At 43.1% G+C, this 22,326-nt stretch overlaps 1 protein-coding gene and 1 long non-coding RNA gene across 5 annotated transcripts in view; one reads left to right on the top strand and one right to left on the bottom strand.

Annotated features, from left to right (window-relative positions):
- Positions 1-2,677, bottom strand: part of MSANTD2 (Myb/SANT DNA binding domain containing 2) — a 32,199-nt gene extending 29,522 nt beyond the window's left edge. Inside the window, exon 1 of one of the 4 annotated variants that reach the window (XM_013054991.2) lies at positions 1,584-2,677. In XM_013054991.2, the coding sequence (XP_012910445.1) occupies positions 1,584-2,345 (762 nt within the window). In that variant the 5' untranslated portion in view covers positions 2,346-2,677. The remainder of the gene's footprint in view (positions 1-1,583) is intronic. The other 3 variants (XM_013054990.2, XM_004750162.3, XM_004750163.3) reach the window with 3 other exon arrangements.
- Positions 2,209-20,854, top strand: LOC123392178. Its single transcript, XR_006606884.1, has 4 exons — positions 2,209-2,300; positions 3,926-4,093; positions 6,082-6,140; positions 18,353-20,854. It is a non-coding gene; the product is annotated as an uncharacterized LOC123392178 (long non-coding RNA).
- Positions 20,855-22,326: the final 1,472 nt, after the last annotated feature.

Genomic DNA, 22,326 nt, shown 5'->3' with positions numbered 1-22,326 from the left:
ACCATTACAAATGCCGAAGTACACTTCTAAAGTCAAGAAAAGCTGATGGGTGGATGTTAATCAGTACAGTGCAAAAACGCTTCCAGAAATTTAACCCTGATAACCTTGAAATTGAACTTACAACTATTCTTTAATAGAAAAATGAAACAGTGGCTACTATTAGGTACTATTTTAGTCCTGTCTATAAACAATTATTTTAATGCCATCTTATTAATTGGGGAGGAGGAGCAGGGAAGAGGGGACAAAAGAAGACCTAAAGGTACATGTTATCAAGTAAACCAACTCAATTTTGTAATTGAGAAATGGGTGCCAAATTCCTTGAACAATAGTAAGTTTGAAATATCTGTTTCTGACCCAAATTTTCTAAGAAACATTACCCCAGGATGAACACTACTTGAGCCAAGATCTCCTCAACTTGGGAGCAATCTCTGATTTTATTTAGTGTGATTGCGATTGTTCTCACTGGATTTTTACCCCCAAAGAGCTCTGAAAAAGTGTCAACCCTACCAGAAAAGAAGTACACACATAACTTTGACTTTTAACAAGAAGTAGTTCATTGAAAACTGGGAGAAAGAGTCCTAACAGAATGTTTTAGCAGACACTATGATGAGGGAACTAGCTTACCTATAAAACCACTCCCTAGCTGCCAATAATACAAATCTGAAAGCCTAGATTAAAAGTCACTAGAAACAGCGAAAAGATAACCTGGCTGGTGATAAAAAATTTCTAGCCCAAATTAAGCCTCTGTAGTTAAACATTCAGATACACAAAGATAGCCAGATGCACAATGAGAGCTGTACTTGTCACCACATCCGGCAAAATAACTAAAGCAGGGAAAAACTGGCTTTCGTGAAGGAGCTTAGTCAGAAACATAGCAGGGCCTCAAGCCAATCTAACTCTGGAGGCATCGACACTCCACAAATTCCAGACCAACTCTCAGCCAGGCTAACTTTAATTGCGCCCCTAACTCCACGATAACAATACACTATCTGACTGCAATCAAGCCCTTCCAATTCTCCAAAGCATCTCAAGTCTTATTCGTCCTTCGAAGCTCAAGTTAGAAGCAAGGCGACTGACACAAAGGCCAGTCGTCCAAAAGCGCTTTTGGCATGGCTCTGCACAGCCACTCATTTGAAAATTCCTAAACTGGGGGCTCACCGGCCCCCCTCTTCTACCCTTCCTCAATCCCGCCCCGGCTGGTAAGCCTCTGCCTGGGAGCCCCTCGGCCTGGAACAAAGCGAGGGGCCCCGGCGGTGGGGGCGAGAGGCGCCAGCGACACGGGGACTGCCGCACAGCGCACAATGAGAAACTACCAACTTCAGAGCGCAGGAACATCCTCAATTGGCAAGAAAGAGGGGCGGCGGCAGGCACGCCCAACTTCAAACTCAGGAAACCTACGGGCTGGCGGCCATCTGGAAAAAAGCCCCCTTCCCAGGGAGAGAAGAAAAAGGCGGAGGAGATGCGAATCGCCCACCGGGCCCCGGAGGGGAGCCCTGCGCTCAGACCGGCCCCCGCCCCCGAGGCCCGCTTCCCCGCCTTCTCTCTGCCTCTGGTTCGCTGCCCCAGGCCGGGCGGCCGGTTACCTTGATGCGCTCCCGGCACTGGGACGGGGTCCGCTCGTAGCCCAGCTCGGCCAGGGCCCGGGACACGCGCTCGTACATGGCTGGCCCAGGGGCCTTGCTGCCGAACACCGTGCCGGCTCCCTCCAGCTGCTGGTACCGCGCCTCCACCAGCCGCTCGTTGCCCCATACTGCGATGAGCGCGTTCGTCTCGGCCGGCGTCCACGACATGCCCCGGCAGGCGGCGGCGGCGGCTGCCGCAGCCCCGCCACCGCCGCCACCAGGGGAAAAGGAGACCGAGGACGAGGCGGCGCTGCGGCCCCCCAGCCCCAGCCCGAGACCCCCGGACGCCGCTGCCCCCGAGCCCGCTGCACTGCCCGGCCCGAGCGGGGAGGCACCCCGAGGCGTGGAAGGGTCGGACAGCGATGGATTTCCGTCGCTCAGGCCACCAGGAGAAGCCGGGGAGAGCACCTCCATCTTCGGGATTTTTAGCGGCGAGTTGGCGGGCAGCTCCGAGCCACAGGGCGCAGCCATCTTCCAAGCGGCCGCCGCTGCACCGCCCGGAAGTGACGCGCCCGCGCATCCGGCCGCCGCGGTCTCCGGGGCTGCCCTCGGGCCTGGCTCGCCTGTGGGCGGGCGGCTTCGGGCTCCTGCTGCCGAGCGGGCGCTGTCGGCTCCCCCAGGCCTCTCTCCGCGAGCCCTACCGCGCCGCGCGCTCTTTTCCCGGGGCGAGGGGCGGGGGTGAGGCGCGCCGAAGCCCCGAGCGGAGGAGAAGGGTGGGGGCATGAGGGCGCTGGTGTGAGGAACAGATTGGAGCCTTCCCACTTCCTCTCCAATCTCAGCCCCCGGGAGGAGGGGTGAGGCCCGCGAGGGGGCCAGGAGTTAAGGAGGACTTGACCATTTCGCTCGCTCGCTCTCGTTCCTCTCTCCCTCCTCTCTGCGTCTCCTCCCTCCAAGCTGGCCTCGGGGTGCAGAGGCTGACGTCCAGGGCGGGGACTGGGGAAAGCTGCGGAGGGTATATCCAGGAAGGGCCAAGGCTGAAGGAGTGCATTTCTGGGGGAGGCTTTAAAAAAGCAGTTGTGGACCGGGGTTAGAGTTGGTAGCTGTGGCTTTTCAAGAAACCCAAGTGCATTATTTGAAGAGCTGCAACTCTGACTCCAGTTAAGATGTGTTTTCCGGTTAGCCTGGGTAACTCGGACGGTCTGTAGAAGAATGAGATGTCATTATCGCGTTTCTAATTTGTAGCTTAAATATGTTACAAACTCTGGAGCCCGGCAGAAAAGTTACTTTCCGGTACCATTCCCCAACCTCCTAATTTGGAAGTTGCATCATTTTCCTACTGTATTTCACACTCTGGAGTGTAAGGAGATTGAAAAAAAGACTGTCTCTGGCAACTCTTGTGACCTCTACTAATTAGTTTATTAACCGTTACTGAATACTCTTCCAAATGCTGCAATTTAATCAACATTAGCACCCCAAATCCAATACATAGCTGAAAGGTATTTCATTACTCTTGAAAGCCAAAACTCTTAATTGTTTATCTTGGATCCTTAACTTAAAAGCCTCAGTGGACCTTCTTTCAAATATGAATAAACCATGCGATTTTTTAAAAGCAAATATACATTAGTCTGTTTTTTTTTTTTTTTAATAGATCCTCAGATTTGAAGCCAGGCATCGACTGGCTACGTTTAAACTCAGAATCACCCGAGAGAAAGATGGTTAGAAAGCCAAAAAGAATAAGCAATTGGGAAGAAGTAGAGGGTCTGTATTTCACATTACAATGCCACCATAGTTTTAAATTACCAGTATGAGGAATCAAAGAAGTTCCAGAATTTATGCCATCGTTTCCTCTTTTTCTAAGAAAAAATATATAGTCAGCTCCTTAGTTAAGAGTATGGATTCTAGGGTTGCCTGGGTGGCTCAGTGGGTTACTCAGCTGCCTTCAGCTCAGCTCAATGGCTCCAGAGTCCCGGATGGAGTCCCACATCTGGCTCCCTGCTCAGCAGGAGTCTGCTGCTTCTTCACCCTCAGCCCCTCTCTGCCTCTCCTGCTCTCTCGTTCTCTCTCAAATAAATAAATAGAATCTTAAAAAAAAAAAAGAAAAGAAAAGAAAGTATGGATTCTAGAGTCGATGCCTGGCTTCAAATTCCAGATCAGTAACCTCAGCCAATTTATTTAAGCAATCTCTCAGTACCTTGGTTTCTTCAGTTATAAAGTGAGGATGACCTGACAGCACTGTTGTGAGTAAATGGGTTAATACAGTTAATTCTCTTAGAATGGTGTCTGTTTCATAATAAACACTGTATGCGCTATTACCTCATTTTGGCTATGCAGTAGTCCCATCTTCTGTGCGGTTTCACTTTCAGGGTTTCAATTACCAGTGCCAAAGACAGTCACGAAAGCAAATAATTCTCTCATCTACGGTCCAGAAGGTCAACAGTAGCCTAAGGCTACTTCACCATGCCTCTGTCATTCGGCTCTCATCATCTCATCATGTCGGCAATTTATCATCATCCCATGTCATCCCAAGAGGGGTGAGTACAGTACAATAATATATTTCGGTAGAGAGGAACCACATTCATATAACTTTCATTACAACACATTGCTCTAAGTGGTCTATTATTGTCATTAATCTCTAAACATGCCTAATTTATAAATTAAATTTTATCATATCTATGTATGCACAGGACAGAGCATAGTACATGTAGAGTTAGGGACTGTGTGCACTTTCAGGCATCCGCGGGGGTCTTGGAACAATCCCCTATGGATGAAGAGGACTATTGTACTTTTAGTTAATAGAGAATCTTTCCTTTGTCGCTTTCCATCACTAGTTTCCGGTGTCTTCCCTGTCAGCTTTTTTAAGGGCTCTAGTGGCATCTCAAACACCTGTCAAAGCACAATTCACTCTCATTCAGCCCAACAGTAAGTTGTTTTTTTTTTAATAAGATCAGAGACTCTGAGGAGTTTTAATATCTCTGCTTATCCTGCTCTCATTTTCCCACAAGCCTGAAAAAGATCCTCCCTCCTCCTATTGTTAATTCTGGATGATTCTCAGATCAACTCTGACTCATGCAGGAAGCTTTCCTAGATAAAGTGGGTTGACTGGGAAGTCTCCCTTCCCACAAACTTCTGTTTCTAGACATTATTTCTCTATACCCCCCCCTTTATTCCCACACTCATCAGTCTATCCAATGAGAAAAAATATCAAAAATAAAATTTCCAGTAATATCCTGAGGTTAAAATTAATTCAATAACATAAAAGCTATTAATATGTACTACACAGTGTGGAGACATTGCTATATAGGCAACCTGCATCACGTGCTTGTCTTGTTGGCTTACCATGGCTGATTCTGGCTTCCAGGGGCTGTGTGATGGACTTGTTCAAGGCTTCATAGTTCAATCAGAATGTATGGAATGTGTTTGAAGTACTGTACCTTTTTTTGTGGATTCAAATGATAGCATAAGTAGATTAAAACCTACTTGAGAGATAATGTGCACAATGTCTCAAAATAATGTGCAAAGGAATACAGAACAATACATGGTAATTGACCTATAAACTGTCAAGTCCTCAGGACACCTGGGTGGCTCAGTTGGTTGGGCGGCTGCCTTCGGCTCAGGTCATGATCCCGCCGTCCTGGGATGGATGGAGTCCCACATTGGGCTCCTTGCTCAGCAGGGAGCCTGCTTCTCCCTCTGCCTCTGCCTGCCACTCTGTCTGCCTGTGCTCGCTCTCTCTGACAAATAAATAAAATCTTAAAAAAAAACACAAAAACCTGTCAAGTCCTCCCTTTAATTGTATACCTCCCTTTTCTACTTCCTCCACAATCTGTGCCCAGAATTTCTCAGCTTTTCTCTCCCTTTATTCCTTCATTGATTTTCTTCCCCATGCAGTATCTTTTATTCCCATGACTTATTCATCCCATAACTGGAAGCCTCTTCCACTCCACCTTCACCTGTTTTGCCCATTTCCCCACCTCCCTCCCCTCTGGCAACCACTTTGTTTTCTGTATTGAGAAGTCTGTTTCTGCTTTTTGTTTGTTTGCTTGCTTTGTTTCTTGGATTCCACATATATATGAAATCATATGCCATTTGTCTTTCTCCGTCTGACTTATTTCACTTAGCATGAGACTGTCTAGATCCATCCATGTTGTCACAAAGGGCAAGATCTCTCTTTTTTTTTTTTTGGCCAAGTAATGTCCATTTTATATATATTTACCACCTCTTCTTTATCCATTCATCTGTTGATGGTACCTCAGGTTGCTTCCATATCTTGGCTATTGTAAATAATGCTTCAATAAACATAGAGGTGTATATCCTTCAAATTAGTGTTTCCTTTTCTCTTTGGGTAAACATCCTCTGTAGAATTACTGGATTTTATGGTATTTCTACTTTTAATTATTTGAAGAAACTCCACAGTGTTTTTCACAGTGGTTATACCAATTTATGTTCCACCAGTTGTGTATGAGGGTTCCTTTTTCTCCACATCCCCACCAACACTTACTTCTTGTCTTTTTTGTTTTAGCCATCCAGGCAGGTGTAAGGTGTTATCTCATCATGGTTTTGATTTCCATTTCCCTGATGGTGAGTGATGTTAAACATCCTTTCACGTGTCTGTTGGCCATCTGTATGTCTTCTTTGGAAAAATGTCTGTTCAGGTTCTTTGCGCAATTTAAAAATATATATATTTATCTGAGGGAGAGAGAGAGCATGCCAGAGCAGGGGGAGGGGCAGAGGGAGTAGAAAGGAGAGAATCCCAAGCAGGCCACCTGCTGAACACAGAACCTGTAGCAGGGCTCAATCTCACAACCCCGAGATCATGACCAGAGCCAAAATCAAGAGTCAGAGACTCAACTGACTGAGCCACCCAGGAGCCTTTCCTCTGCCCATATTTTAATGGGGTTATTTGTGTGTTTTTTGGTGTTGAGTTGTAGAAGTTCTTTATATGATCTGGATATTAACTCTTTATTGGATATATCATTTGCATATATCTTCTCCCACTGGGTAGGTTGCCTTTTTATTTTATTGATGGTTTCCTTCACTGTGCAAAAGCTTTTTATTTTGATGTAGTCCCAGGAGTTTGTTTTTGCTTTTGTTTCTCTTACCTTTGGAGATATATCTAGAAAAATGTTATGGCTGATGTCAAAGAAATTACTGCCTGTGTTCTATTCTAGGAGTTTGATGGTCTCACATTTAGGTCCTTCATCCATTTTGAGTTTATTTTTGTATACGGTGAAAGAAAGTGGTCCCGTGTCTGTCTGTTGCATGTGGCTGTCCTGTTTTCCCAGCACCATTTGTTGAAGAGACTGTGTGTATCTTCTGTGTTCAGTGCTTGTATTGCCAACTTTTCTAGGAAGCATCTCTTAACCAGCTGGACAGAAGCCCTCTGTCTAATACCCACTCCTACAATTTAGCGCTCTACTTTAATGTGTTCTGTTTCCAAAGCTTCGCTAATTCTGTTGTACACTCTCTTGCTGTGTTTTTATGACTGTCAGTGTGTTTGTTGCTTCAGCTTTTTTACCCCTTCATGTTCCACATCAAGTCCTGTTACCTCCACCTCTGAAATAGTTCCTAAATCTGATTACTTGTCAGCTCTAGTCCAAGCCTCCATCATGTCTTTACTGGACAACTGGACTTCCTGCTTGCATACTTGCCCACTGACGTGGTGAATTTGGTTTTATACAACCTTTTGCTTGTGAAATATAACATGAGTATAGAGGAGTACATGAAACATATGTGTACAACTATTACATGTCTTATTATAATGTACAATTACTACTATATGGTTTATTTATTGTATGGTTTATTATTATATGGTTTATTTAGAAAGCAAATACTACATAGTCACCCTCCAGGTCAGAGAAATAGAAACACTCCAGAAGCTCTGCCCCATAATCCCTGCCCTGTGTTAATTCCTATCTCCCTTTTAATGATAACCACTATACTGACTTGTCTTTCTTTATAGTGTTATCACGGTATCATGCTTTGCTAAAAGTTTTCCCTGGTTTTGATTTTTTTTGGTAAGCAAAATCGCATGTAGTCTGTATCTCCCTTCTTTCATTCAATGTTATGTTTTTAATTAAGATTCATCTATTCCATATGAAGCTACAGTTTATTCATCTTTGTTGTTGTAAAATACTCTTATTTTATGACTATGTCACATTTTATTTATCCATCCTCCTGTTGAATTTTTGGGTTGTCTCTAATTTAGGATATTATGAATAATGCTGCTACAAACATTCTTGTACATGTCTCCCAGCGCATATGTGCAAGAGGATGTGCCTTCCTCCCTCTCTCTCTCTCCCTCCCTCCTTCCCTTCTTGTCTTCCTTCTTCCCATGTGGATACCCAATTATTCTAACTCCATTTTCTGAAAAGACCATCCTTTCCCTCCTTCTCTTGCAATGCTATCTTTGACATAAAGCAAGTGTCCATATGTGCATGGGTCTGTTTCTGGGCTCTTTAGTTACATTGGTCTATTTGTCTATTTTTCTGTGTTCCTTGCAGCACAATAATGAGTCACCCTGGCTTTATAATAAGTCTTATGTCAAGTAGAGAAAGTCCTTCCTCCTCCTCTTCCTTTTCCTCCTCCTCCTCCTTTTTCAAGAGTGATTTGCTATTCTTGATCCTTAATATTTCCATATATATTTTAGAATTAGCTTGTCAGGTTCTACAGAAAAAGCTGTGGGTATTTTGATTGGTATTGCACTGAATCTGTGGGCCACCATGAGAAAAACTGACATCTTTGTAAGTCTTACAGTCCTTGGAAATGATATCTCTTGGAACATTTCCTTGGGAAGGTACCCCTTCATTAGTCTTTTGTTTCTCTTTAAGGTTTTATAGTTTTCTACAAAGATATCTTACACATTTTATTGCACTTATCCATAGGTAGTTGGTGTATTCTTTTAACACTCTTGTAAATGGTGTCATCTCATACATTTTATTTTCTAATTGTTTTTGCTGATATAAAAAAGTATAACTGATTCTTGCATGTTTATTTTGTATCTAGTAATCTTGCTGAAACAGTCTTTTAATAAAATTGTAAATGACTGCACATCCTTTCTTTGCTAAAAACTTACCAATATCTTCCTACTGTAGAAATATAATCCAAACTCATTGCAGCGACTGTGGTGGTTTTAAAACGTATTCGCACATTATTTGACATCATCCAACAAGAAGCTGAGTCTATGTCCCCTCCCTTTGATCTGGGTGAATCTTTGTGACTCCCTCAATGAATCAGACATGGTAGAATGACACTGTGTGATTTTTCAAGGCTTTTCAAGATTTCAAGATACCCTGAAGCTTCTGCCAGTTTCTCTGGATATACTTGCTCTGAAAACCTGTAGCCGCCTTGTAAGAAATTGGCTACCCTAACCCATGTAGAAACCATGTATCTATAGAGGGAAAGCCAAGGGGCCAGAAATGTTCCAGCCTCCAGTTGATTGTCCACATAGCCAGATATGTGAATGAAGAAGCTTTGAAATAATCCTCGTCTCAGCCACCATCTGACTGTGTACACATGCGAGAGCTTTAGCAAGAGCTGCCTTGCTGGCCCCAGCATGCCCAGATTCATGGGCAAAATTCATGATTGTTGGTCTGTGCCATTGATTTTTAGAGTGTTTTGTTAGGCAGTGATAGGTAATGAGAACAATGGTCTCCAAGGCCCTTTTTACTCGAAGCTCAGCCTACCTTCTGCACCAACCTCATCTCCCACCTCAGGCACATTCCAGCCACACTGGCATTGTATGTGTGCTATCAAACAAGTCAAGCTTATATCTGTTTGGGGGCCTTTAGAGTTATCATAGATCCTTGTCTTAGAACAATTTTAACCCTTCAAGTGACAGCCTCCTTCTTATAATCCATCTCCTCAGATGTCACCTCCCCAGAGAAGCCATTAGTGCCTCTTTTATGACATTACCATTTTATTTTATCAATACACATTTTCCAAAATCATTTATTTATGCACATTTTTCTTTCATGTATTTATCATCTGTTCTCCCCCAAATGTAAACTGTTTGAATCTAAGTAGTGTCCAATTTATTTGCTTCTAATAGAGCCAGCACATAGAATGGTGTCAGGCAGGCTTTCACCATCAATGAAGATGGAGTAACAGAGACTAATACCCTCCTATCTTAAATAACTAGAAAACTAGACAAAATATATGAAATAATGGATTTCAAGACAATGGTTCCAACCTCTTAAAAATCTAACAAAAATCGTCATATGAATGCTTATGACAGCCTTAGTCATAATTGCCCAAATCAGGAAGCAACCAAGAAGTCCTTCATCGGGTGAATGGAAAAACCAACTGTGGTACAACCACACAGCGAATAAAGGAAATGAGCTATCAAGCCATGGAAAGACACAGAGGAATGTATATTGCTAAGTGAGAGAACCCAGTCTGAAAAGCTACATGATTCCAACTATATGATGTTTTGGAAAAGGCAAAGCTATGGAGACATACAGAAAGAACAGCGGTTGCCAGAGGCTGGGCAGGAGAGAGGGAGGGACGGAGGAAGAGAGAGGTGGAACACAGATTTTTAGAGCCATGAAAATACACTGTATGATACTGACATACATGTAGATAGATACTGACCTTACTCATTTGTCAAAATCCCTACAGCTTGACAACAAAGAGAGCAGATGCTAATGTGAACTATGGCCTTTAATTAATAATAACATATGAAGGGTGCCTGGGTGGCTTACGTAGTCCATTAAGCGTCTGCCTTCGGCTCAGGTTATGATCTCAGGGTCCTGGGATCAAGCCCTCCCCCCACCAGCAGATTTCCTGCTGGGGTGTGGGGAGTATGCTTCTCACTGTCTCCCTGTGCATTCCCTTTCTCTCTCTCTCTCTCTCAAGTAAATAAAGAAAATCTTAAATAATAATAATAATGTATCAATAGCAGTTCCTCAGTTGTAACAAATATACCACAGGAAAATAAGGTGTTAGTAATAGGAGCAGCTGCAGGGTGGGAAGGTCTCCATACTTTCTGTTCAATTTTTTTCTTTTTTTTTTTTAAGATTTTATTTATTTATATGACAGACAGAGATCACAAGTAGGCAGAGAAGCAGGCAGAGATAGAGAGAGGAAGAAGCAGGCTCCCTGCAGAGTAGAGAGCCCGATGCAGGGCTCAATCCCAGGACCCTGGGATCATGACGTGAGCCGAAGGCAGAGGCTTTAACCCACTGAGCCACCCAGGCACCCCTCTGTTCAATTTTTCTGTGAACCTAAAACTGCTTTAAGAAAAAAGGTTTCTTAGTAATTTGTTGAAAAATAAGCTTCCATTGTAATATATTAATTTTTAAAGGGCTGAAATAATATGCAACAGGTTTTAATACTGGTAATACCTAATTCTGGTTTTCATTTTGTTGTTGATCTTTGTCTTCTCAAAAAGAAATGATGGTTTTGTGATATTTGAGAAAACAAAAAAATTCAGTTATTTTTTCTTTGTTATTTTTTAATGAATTTGTTTATGTGAGTGTGGTTGACACACAATGTTACATTAGTTTTAGAGGTACAAAGGAGTGATTCCACAAGCTTAAGCATTATGCTCTGCTCACCACAAGTGTAGCTACCATCTGTTGCAAAACAACACTGTTACAATACGATTGACTATATTCCTTATGCTGTGTCTCTTATTCCCATAACTCACTCATTCCGTACCTAGAAGCCTGTATTCCCCATTCCCCTTCCCTCATTTTGCCCATCCTTCTACCCCTCCTCCCCTCTGGCAATGATCAAGCTGTTCTTTGTTCTTTCTTCCTTTTAAGACCCAGTTATTTTAAAAAGAAGTATTTGAAGAAGTAATGCAACCATTTCCCCTCTCTCCCATTGCTATAGCACTTGTGGGACATGGTAACACTGAAGGCGGACTGTGTCAATTTTGTTTCCAAATGGGGACAGAAGGCCTAGCTCTTAGGAAATTCTGGAGCATAGGTAAGATAATGATGAAGTTCCCTTAATGAAAGATAGCTGCTAAGGAAGGTCTCTCAGTCCCCAGCCCTGACCCAGACCAGCAGTGACAGCCTTGCCATCTCTATCTGACTCGAGACTATAGGGACTAACCTCATGCCCTTTTTCCCTGTTTAAGTCACTCCACATAGGAAGCCCAGGAATACAAGGGCATCTTAAATGCATTCGAAATTAATAACGCTGGGATTCTGTAAATTCTCTTCTCTGATTTTGTTACGCACCCCTTCAAGCTCCTGTGTCCTCTGGTGTTTGTGATCAGTGGTAAGAAAAACTCCCTAATGTCCTTGGTTTCCTCTCTGAGCCTTCTTTATACCTTCCTGCTCTAACTCAACTGTGGCTCTCCATAGCTTCCCACTTCAGCCCTTTAAGTGAGGACTGTTCCTTTCCATTCACTTATTAATTTCTGTCTTTATAGTACTCATTGTCAAAATTACAATCCTGTTTAATCCAACTGTCTGCCTATGCTCCTTGCACCATATAACCATATAACCACTGCTGGTGGTTGGAGAAATAGACCAATCAGGCTGACTGGTTTGCTTCTCAATCAAATGCTGATTGCTGACCTCAAGTGGCCCCTTGATATGCTTGAGCAATCATTTCATTTCTCTCATTCATTCTCTCATTTTCCTGTATGACTACATTATTCAATGTCTTTTTCTCATATTAAATATTTGTGAGGAAGAAATCCAATTCCCCCCGCCCCCCCCCTTTTTTTTTGCATCTGGATATCCATTTGTCTCAGCACTATTTGTGGGAACTACTATTTGCTACCAATCGAATTGTCTTGCCTACCCCCTGTCGAATATCAATTGACTGTAAATGTGAGATTTATTTCTAGACTCTCAATTCTACTCCACTGATCTACATATCAATCACTTTGACATAAGCACTGTGTCTTCATTATTGTAGCTTTATAATAAGTTTTGAAATTGTGAAGAGTGAGTCTTCCAATTTTAGTCTCACTCGAGATTGTTTTGGCTACTCTGGGCCCCTTGTGTCCTTATGAATTTTAGCATCAGCTTGTTAATTTGTGCTCCCCGCTCCCCCCCCCCAAAAAAACCAGCAAAGATTTGATAGGGATTGCATTGGTCTGTACATCAGTTTGCCATCTTAGCAATATTAAATCTTCCAATCAATGAATAAAGAATATCTTTCCATTTATCGAAGTCTTCTTTTTTTTTTTAAGATTTTATTTTATTTTATTTATTTGTCATAGAGAGAGAAGCGAGAGCAAGCACAGGCAGACAGAGTGGCAGGCAGAGGCAGAGGGAGAAGCAGGCTCCCTGCCAAGCAAGGAGCCCGATGTGGGACTCGGTCCCAGGACGCTGGGATCATGACCTGAGCCGAAGGCAGCCGCTTAACCAACTGAGCCACCCAGGCGTCCCTCGAAGTCTTCTTTAATTCCTTTCAACAATTTTTGTGGTTTTCAGAGTATAAGTTTTATACATTTTGGCAGTTAAATATACCCTAGTAGTTTATTCTTTTTGATGCTACTCCAAATAGGATTGTTTTCTTTTTTTTTTTTAATAAGATTTTTATTTATTTATTTGACAGACAGAGATCACAAGTAGACAGAGAGGCAGGCAGAGAGAGAGGAAGGGAAGCAGGCTCCCCACTGAGCAGAGTCAGACATGGGGCTCAATCCCAGGACCCTGAGACCATGACCCGAGCCGAAGGCAGAAACTTAACCCACTGAGCCACCCAGGTGCCCCTGAATAGGATTGTTTTCTTAATTTCATTTTCAAATTGTTCATTGCCAGTGTCTAGAAATTCTACTGATGTATGTGATTGATTTTGTAGCTGGCAGCCTTGTTGAACTTGTTTAGTCTGATAATTTTTTAGTGAATTCTTTACGGTTTTCCACAAACAAGATCGTGTCATCTAAAAACAGATATTTGGCGGTACACGGCTGGCTCGGTCACTGGAACATTCAACTTTTGATCTTGAGGCTGTGAGTTCAAGTCCCACATTGGATGTGGAGATTATTTTTAAAAAAATATTTAGGGGCGCCTGAATGGCTCATTCAGTTAAGCAGCTGCCTTCAGCTCAGGTCATGATCCCAGGGTCCTGGGATTGAGCCCCACATGGGGCACTCTGCTCCACAGGGAGCCTGCTTCCCTCCCCGCCCACCCCCACCGCCTGCTTCTCTGCCCATTTATGATCTCTGTCAAATAAATAAATAAAATCTTAAAAAAAAAATAGAGATGTTTTCACTTCTTCCTTTCCAATCTGAATGTCTTTTACTTCATTTTCTCACTGAATTACTTTGGCTGGAACCTCCAGTACAGTGTGGAAGGGGCTAGAGTGGCTATCCTTGTCTCATTTGTGATCATAAGGGGAAAAGCATTCAGTCTTCCACCATTAATAATGATGTTAGCTCTGAGTTTTGGTAGATGTCCTTTATCGAGTTAAAGACATTCTGTACTATTCCTAGTTTGTTGAGTGTTTTTATCATGAAAGGATGCTGGAGTGTTGAATATTGTCAAAGAACTTTTTCAGCCTCTATTGAGATGATCATGTAGGTGATTTTTGTCTTTTCTCTATTGATATAATAAATTATGTTAATTGACTTTCAGGTCTTTAAACAACTTTGCCTTTGGGGGAATAAATCCCTTGGTTATGAGTTGTAATTTCTTCTATATGTTGTTGGATTCAGTTTATAAGTATTTTTTGTTTTTGTTTTTGTTTGGTTTTTGTGTGTGTGTGGTTTTTTTTTTTTTTTTTTTTTTTTTAGGATTTTTATATCTATATTCCCACTGGACAGTCAGGCTTCACTGATTGCCAGCTGATTTCTCTCTGTTTTCTATTATGAAGTGAGGCCCACATTGCCCCACAGCGGGAACTAGTTAAGTCTGGTCCTCTGCAGGCCTAGTTGGTTTTTTGTGGTTTTTGTTTGTTTGTTTTGTTTTTTAAGATTTTATTGAGTAATCTCTACACCCAGGCGCCTCTACAGCTGAGCACCCCTGCAGGGGTAGTTTCTGAGTTAAGCTTTGGAGGTTTGTCCTCACTCCAGAAGTGCTATTCTTAGCTGAATCTTTCCCTACTTCTCTCTGATAAACTTATCAGCCTACAGTTTAGCTTCTTGTCCTCATGGAGCTACCAACTTTTTCATTGCTACCACCTAAACCTCCATTGTTTTTAAGAGTGCCTTTAGGCTTGAACTTCCTGCACTCTGTTCCATATAAAGTCAGTTCACTTGGTGAAGGCCTTGGTACTCTTATGGTTTACCTTTCTCCCTGGGCCAAATCTTTGCACTTATGCATTAGAGCTGGTGGCAGGGACAGCTCTAACTGTCTAGGTCCAAGTATCTCAGAGTGACCTGCCTCTCCCGGGCACAGGGTCAGGGTCATAACCATCTGGTCTTCTTGGCTTACCTCTGGCCATGTAGAGCCTCTGTTCTACGAGTGAACTGAGCTGAGAGAGATTGGGCTCCCAGTATTCTAGGCCTGTCATACCTGGGTAAAGCCTCTGACCTGTGAATGGGGGCTCAGGGAAAGAAGAGAGATTCCAACCTTTTGGCAACATATCCCTGGCATTTAATGTCTGCAACACAGAGTTGGGAGGTCTGGAACATTCTGGTGGCCACCATGCACAGGGAAATAACACAATCTATGATGGGGACCTGGGGTTTGGGGAGTTTGGGCCTTGTCTTCAAGGCCACTGCTGCCATGCTGAGTTTCTATCAAGCTGAGATGGGAGAGTGGTCAAGAGAGGCAGGGGGTTGTGGCTGAGGTGCCACAGACTCTCGTTCAAACAGATCTGATAAACTGTTCTTGAATAAATATTTCTTCTTTTGCTATTTGCCCCTAGGACAATTTCCAGAAACTGAAAGTTGTTTTTTTTTTTTAAAGAAATAATTTTCACTTGTTATGGCTATTTCGTGGGAGAGAAGAACCACAGAGTTCCTCACACTACCATTCCAGAAGCCATCCTCTCTCTCCTTCCCTCTCAAAAGTGTTGTCAGTACTTCCTGTTCAAATCCTGTCTCCTTCCTCCTGCTCCCTGCCAACCTCTTTCTTGAACCAACTCTATGCAGGCTCTGACGCTCCATGGACTCAATGAAACCACTCTTGTCAAGGTCACCGTTGCCCTCCTTGTTGCCATATCCTGTAGGTGGAGTCTCATTTTCATCCTACTTGACCTGCCAGCAGTATTTGACACAAACGATCCCGTCTCCCACCTTCGGCTGTTTTCATCACTTTGCGTTCAGAACACGACACTCCCCTGCTTCCTGGTTTTCCTCCCACCACCTTCACTGTTCCTCCTTGGTCTCCTTTGCTGGTGTCTCAGAACCAGTCCTTGGACCGCTTGTCCTTCTTATCTGCACTCATTTCCTTCGTGATCTCCTTCAGTCTCACAGTTTTCAGTAATTCCCCATAGGCTGGTGGCTCTCAAAAGCATCTCCAGGCCAGGCCTCTCTTCCAAGCCACACACTCATGTAATGTGCTGCCTGACTGACATTTCCATGCGGTCACCTGATGGGCTTCTCACACTGTGTGTACAAAACAGCTCCTGATCGTCCCCTACAAACCTGTTCCTTCCAGGCTTCCTCCTCATCCCCGTTGCTCAGCCTCAGAAGGATGGTACTGTCATTGACTCTTTCTCACTCTGTGTCCAAGCTATCTGCCAGTCTTGTTAGGTCTACCTTCAAAATTACTCAAAATATCACTTCCTGCAGCTTCCACCACTGTTCTGGGCCACTAGTATCTCTTGCCTAGATGATTTTAAGAACTGTTTGTGTGGTCTTCCTGCTTCCATTCCATTACCTGTCTGACTTCATCTCTTTTTGCAGTCTCCAATTCCAGTCACACTGGCTTCCTTGCTGTTTCTAGAATATACAAAGCATGTGGGTGAGTGTCTGGGGTTGGCAGTAGCTTGCCTATTACCACACATTAATGCCAGGAGCGAAGCACGTTCTTGAAGACACTAAAGGTTGTATTTGGAACGCTCTCACTTCTAGATTCTGCCATATGCGTCTCTTCCTCTGACTGGCTCTAATTCGTATCCTTTCATTATAATAAAACTACAATCATAAGTCTTGAGTTCTGGGAATCATTCTAGCAAATTATTGAACCTGATGGTGGTCATGAGAGCCCCCTAATTTGTAGCCAGCCAATCTGAAGTAAAGGTGGACCTAGGTGTCCCCAAAGTTGCAGCAAGTACCTGGAGTCTTAGACACATTTGGCAGACTGGAGGACTGTTCGCTTAACCTCAAGTTTGGCTACTCATGGTGGTGTTAGAAGAGTTTAGGCAGGAGTATCCATATCTCGGGCTGGGAAAGATAGTGGTGTCCTACAGGCAACAGTGGTTTAGTTTACTGAGATTCCACATCCTGCGTTAGATCCTGAATGGCATCTAGAACCTCTAGGTAAACATCATAACACCATATATTTTTATATCTTGCCTCTGCAAATTGCTTTCATATTTGAGCCTCAAAACAGGTAGTGTCACCCTCCTTTTACAGGTGAAGAAACTGAAGTGAAGGGGGAAATACTCACCCAAAGTCATTAGACTCAAACACAGGTGTTGTGCTTCATTGCAGAGCGCTTCACACAGGGACCCACAAACTGCAGAAATGGTCTACATCACTTGCACTGGGAGGTATCTTTATGATCAGTTCTCCTTTAACACCTTGTAGGAAACTGAAGGCAACTGGGTCCCTCCAGACAGGACTCAGGATTCTCTCCCACCTATGTGATCTTCTCCTTTTGGGACAGCAAGATTTAGGAGAAAATATCTAGGAACCTGGGTCTTCTCCAGTTAAACAATGACATATTGATCTCCTCCTATGAATGGCCCTCCCCAAGAGAGAAAATTTGTTACCGTCAGAAAGACCCAAATTGAGTATGTTAGGAATCTTTTATTTCAGAGACTTAAGAGAACCTGTCCCAGAGTTGGTATCCAAGTCTCCAACTACTAACATATGCAAGTTCTCAAAGGCTTTGAAACATGATAAGTCATGCCTACAAACCAAATGGCAAACATATGACTAGCTGCTTTCAAGAAAATACAATTGGCTCTCAGGAAAATATGTCCAATCTCACTCATCATACGCCAAATACAAATTAAAACTACAAGAAGATTTCATTTTTACCTGTCAGGTTGGCAAAAAAATAATTTGGAAAATGCATTGTGTTGTACGATCTGGAGAACCCTCATCTGGCATCATACAGTGCTGGTGAGGTTAAAAATTTGTCTCACCTCTGGGAAGGGTGACTTGGCAATATTTCACCAATAGGTATTTGCATTTGACTCAGCGAGTTCAATTTTAAGAATTCTAAAGATGTATCCACGTGTTAACTATGAAGATGTCTGCTGTAGGCTGAAAGGCGTTGTCACAGTATTTCATAACTCTTTCCACTAAGAGATGAGTCTTTCCTGGACTCCTTACATCTGGGATGGTCCTGTGGCTTGCAGAAGTGATGCTGTTCCAGAGCCTAACCTCTGGATGGTCCTGTGGCTTGCAGAAGTGATGCTGTTCTAGAGCCTAACCTCAAGAGGCTTGTAACTTCCACTCTCATGCTCTTGGAATTCTGCCCTTGGACCAGTTGGTGGTTAGAAGCTGGAAAAACCCCAAAAAGGCTGTTAGCAAAGACTGGAGGAATGGTGGACAAACAGTTGCTGGAGGCTGGGAATGCAGTGAGAAAATCCTTATCAGAGGCCGAAGGAGGAGACAACTCATGTTATGTGGTGATGCAATTATTGGCAAAATGTTGCCTGTGAAAACTTGAAAGCTAAAAAATGTACCTCATAGCCTTTTTAAAAAATATGATTCAGGAGATTTCCAGACAGAATGTTAAAAGTGCCACTTTGGCTTCTTCTAGCTGCGTAACAATGGACAAGAAGAGAGGAGCAACAGAAGGAACTATGAAACTTAGAAGAATCTAGAGGACATCTAGAAGCCCAAGGATTTGCTGGTTTGGAAAATATAACTCTTGCCCCAGTTCTCCCATCTGGTAAAAATCTCTCGAAGTGAAAAATCAAACCAGGGGTATGGCTGTAAGGACCCTTGTTCAGACCCCTGAATAATTTAAGTAATGCCTAAAGGACTGTTTCAAGTAGAGCTTTTGAGATCTTAAGGATATTTTCTCACAGCAGCCTCAAATCATTGCCCAAAAGACTATATATATAACACAGAACACCATGAAGCTCCCCTATTTTGATGGCATTATGTTAATTGGATCACTGGAATACCAGAGGGAAACGAATAAATCCTAAATGATTGGGGCGGGAGCGGGGGTGGGTAGTCTACTATATCAGTGAAGGTTTTAGGAGACCAGTTGTCTGAAGAATCCCAAGACATCCACACCACGTTTGAGGACAAGTACCTTGCTTTTCCTACCACTCAGAGATCCAGTACTGGGTAGACCTCTTCAGACTTTGGTGATACATACACATTTAGGAATACTGCTCCCATCTGTCTATAAAGTAACAAGTTTTGACGGGGAGCCAGAGAAAGACTAGACGCTGCAACAAGTTCTGGTTGCAGTTTAAGTGGCCTTGCTGCTTGGGTCACAGGACTAGTAGATTCCAGAGTGCTGTTTGTCATGGGTGTCCATGCCACTCAGTGTCTGGCAAGCTCCATTAGGAAATCTGCCATATAGACCGTTAAGGGCTCTGCTGCACCTCCATTCTTTTTAATGTTCCCAGCAGCAGATCTTAACCAATGCTTGGGTCACAGGACTAGTAGATTCCAGAGTGCTGTTTGTCATGGGTGTCCATGCCACTCAGTGTCTGGCAAGCTCCATTAGGAAATCTGCCATATAGACCGTTAAGGGCTCTGCTGCACCTCCATTCTTTTTAATGTTCCCAGCAGCAGATCTTAACCAATGCTGGTAAATAAATATCCTGGCTTCCTTGCTCCTCACATGGTATAAACTCCGAGATGTGTCCTGTGCCATCTCCCAGAGCTCCCTGATGGGATTACTGACGTCCTTCCTTTCTCTCCCACACTTCTCGTTTCCTACCGGTGTTCTCTCTCTGAAATGAGCTCCTTGCTTTCTAATCTTTGTCTCAGTATCCACCTCTGGAAGGACCCCACCTAATGGACCAACAATTTAGAACATCTTTGACTCTTTCTCGAAACAGAGCTTTTTTCCAGAATAGAAAGTTCCTATGATGCAAGACCCTGGTTTACTGATGGTTCAGTGGGCTTTCTGCTGTTCTGCTGGTCCTTTCATACTCTGTCAGGCGAAGCTTTGCCAGAACCCACCCGAAGCCACAGGAGTGAACTAGACAGGCATCTATCATCATGGAGCTTCGGGTCTGGAGATACGAAGAGCTTTCATTCACTGATGCTTTCTAGTAGACAGAATATGAAGCATTTCCCATGCATTATCTTTTTCAAAGATAATGTAAATGTAATAATGTAAAGATAATGTAAATGTAAAGCCTCACTTTACAATGAAGTTAGCCTATGCTCAGACAAGTTCCTTACCCCAAATCTTATCACTGGTAAGTGGTGGATCTCCACCCTAGATCCGAGACTGTCTGATGCCAGCTTATGTCTGTACTGCTTTCCTTATTTCAGTTCCCTTATGTCAGTTCCGCCATTTGCTAGAAAATGTATCTTTTCAAGGCAGAGTAAGACCCTCTGCCCCCCTCCACTTTTTGTCTCTCCTCCTGCCTTAAAAAGGATTAGACACTGGATTAAGCACTGGTTGCAGAGATTTGGGACACGAAACAAGGGACAGGAATAGAATGGCAGGAGGTTCTACTGCAGCTGGGAACTGTTAACAAGTGCCCACAACTCCTTCAAACTGCATCTCTCTGCTAGATAACTTAGGTTTTTCAAGATGTGGGGGAAAGCTCCATTTTCGTTCCTTATGTAGGCAATGGAAATTCCTTTAAATGATTAATTGAAAGAAGACAGAACCAAGTTGGTGTACATACACATGCTAATAAAGGCTCCTAAAGGGAGCAATGGGAAAAAACAATTATAAATTAATTTCAAAGACCAAATGTTGGTTTGAATGAGTCTAGATATTTGCCTTGATCAACACTAGCTCAGTAAAAATTAGGGGTTTGGTCTGTTTTGTTTTGTTTTTTGAGTCTAGTTTCCTGGTATGAGAGTCAAGAAGATAGGACATTCCATAAGTGTTACAGATGTGAACCCACTTCCATTTATTGGTGGCCTTAGATGGCCTATAACCAGGGCATAACCTTCCAGGTAAACATTTAACTTTGGAGAATTAGTACAAGATGCTTCACTAACTTCTAAAGTTATTCTTCCCTCACATGAACACTATCCCATTAGATTTGTAGCACCTTTTTAAAAAAGATTTATTTATTTATTTATTTGACAGAGAGAGAGAGAGAGTAGGCAGAGAGGCAGGCAGAGAGAGGGAAGGAAGCAGGCTCCCTGCTGAGCAGACAGCCCAATGCCATGCTGCGCTCAATCCCAGGACCCTGAGATCATGACCTGAGCCAAAGGCAGAGGCTTAACCCACTGAGCCACCCAGGCGCCCCTGTTTTGTAGCTTTTAAGTCCATCTACTCAGATACAAGTGTGAATAAATTCACATATATTATTTCACTGTGTGATGGTTTACATAAGGCCTTCCTAGTGCAAACGGGGCTGTTAAATTTGCATCTCAAATTAGTTTCTGCTAACTGAGCAACTAAAGCAAATTCCTTTGTGGAAAAAAGTTTCCAAGCATGACCTGGTAATTGTTTTAATGGATTTTCAATGAAGGGTGAAGTGCTATGCAATGTGCCCCAAAGGCATTCCATAAATATGTTTTGAGTGACTCTGTTCACCCAAATAGAGCGCACACACATACACACACACAACAAATGTGTACTATTTAAATAATACTTTTTCTCCATAGTCTCTGTATTTACCACCCATATCCATTAATATTGAAGGTGAACAAGGGAGCTGAGCCCGAGGCAGAGAACTGACTAGCGAAGAACTCTGGGCAGGGGAGCTTTGCTTAGTTTGAGACCCTCAGTGTGCACCTGGGATCTGAGCACTCCCAAATGAGGGAGAAGCCCTCATGTTGATCAACTGAGAGACTTAAGGACCCCTGCAGGCTAACAGGATAATATCCCACCTGTGTTAGAGAGCCTGATACTGGTATATACAGTTTCCTGTTTTCTATGTAAGGAGTAGATCTGCTCTGACCTTGGCGTTGGTCATACTATATTCTCAGTATCTGCTGTTCCCACACCAGAGATGAGATGTATACAACAGAAATCTTTACCTTACTTTCTCCCAAAACTTTCATTAGGTCCTGCTATAAGAGATACATACATACATCCTTTTCAAAAAAAGATTTTATTTATTTATTTGAGAGAGCAAAAGAGAGCACAAGCAGGGGGAGGGGCAGAAGGAGAGGGAGAAGCAGGCTCCCCACTGAGCAGCGAGCCCTATGAGGGGCTCCATCCCAAGACCCTGGGTTCATGACCTGAGCTGAAGGTAGACATTTAATCCACTGAACCACCCGGTTCCCCAATACATATATTCTTGTTGTAAGTGTGTATCTCTTGCTTTAGTTATTGTAGGAGTTAGGTTTTGTTGACTATTGAGTATCATCTGAGGCTCACGATCATTTGGGGTGTAAGAGAGACCATGCAAGTGTCCATTAGATTGCAAGCTGGAATTTCATAAGAAGGCCCCTGAGTGGATTCTAGGGTTAGAATAAAACTTGTTTTCTTTTTTTTGCTGTTTGTTTGTTTGAGAAAAGTTCAATATGAGCAACAGAATAAAGCACTCTCGGATGGTAGGAAAGAGAGGAGTACCTCCCTAACAATGGCCAGGAGAAGGAAGCCAAACAATGTGCCTATAAAGTGGTTTA

The sequence above is a fragment of the Mustela putorius genome, unplaced genomic scaffold, assembly GCF_011764305.1.
Source record: "Mustela putorius furo isolate JIRA1106 unplaced genomic scaffold, ASM1176430v1.1 tig00000460_pilon_pilon_pilon, whole genome shotgun sequence".
Classification (NCBI taxonomy): Eukaryota; Metazoa; Chordata; class Mammalia; order Carnivora; family Mustelidae; genus Mustela; species Mustela putorius.
This window is presented reverse-complemented; position numbering and strand designations above follow the sequence as displayed.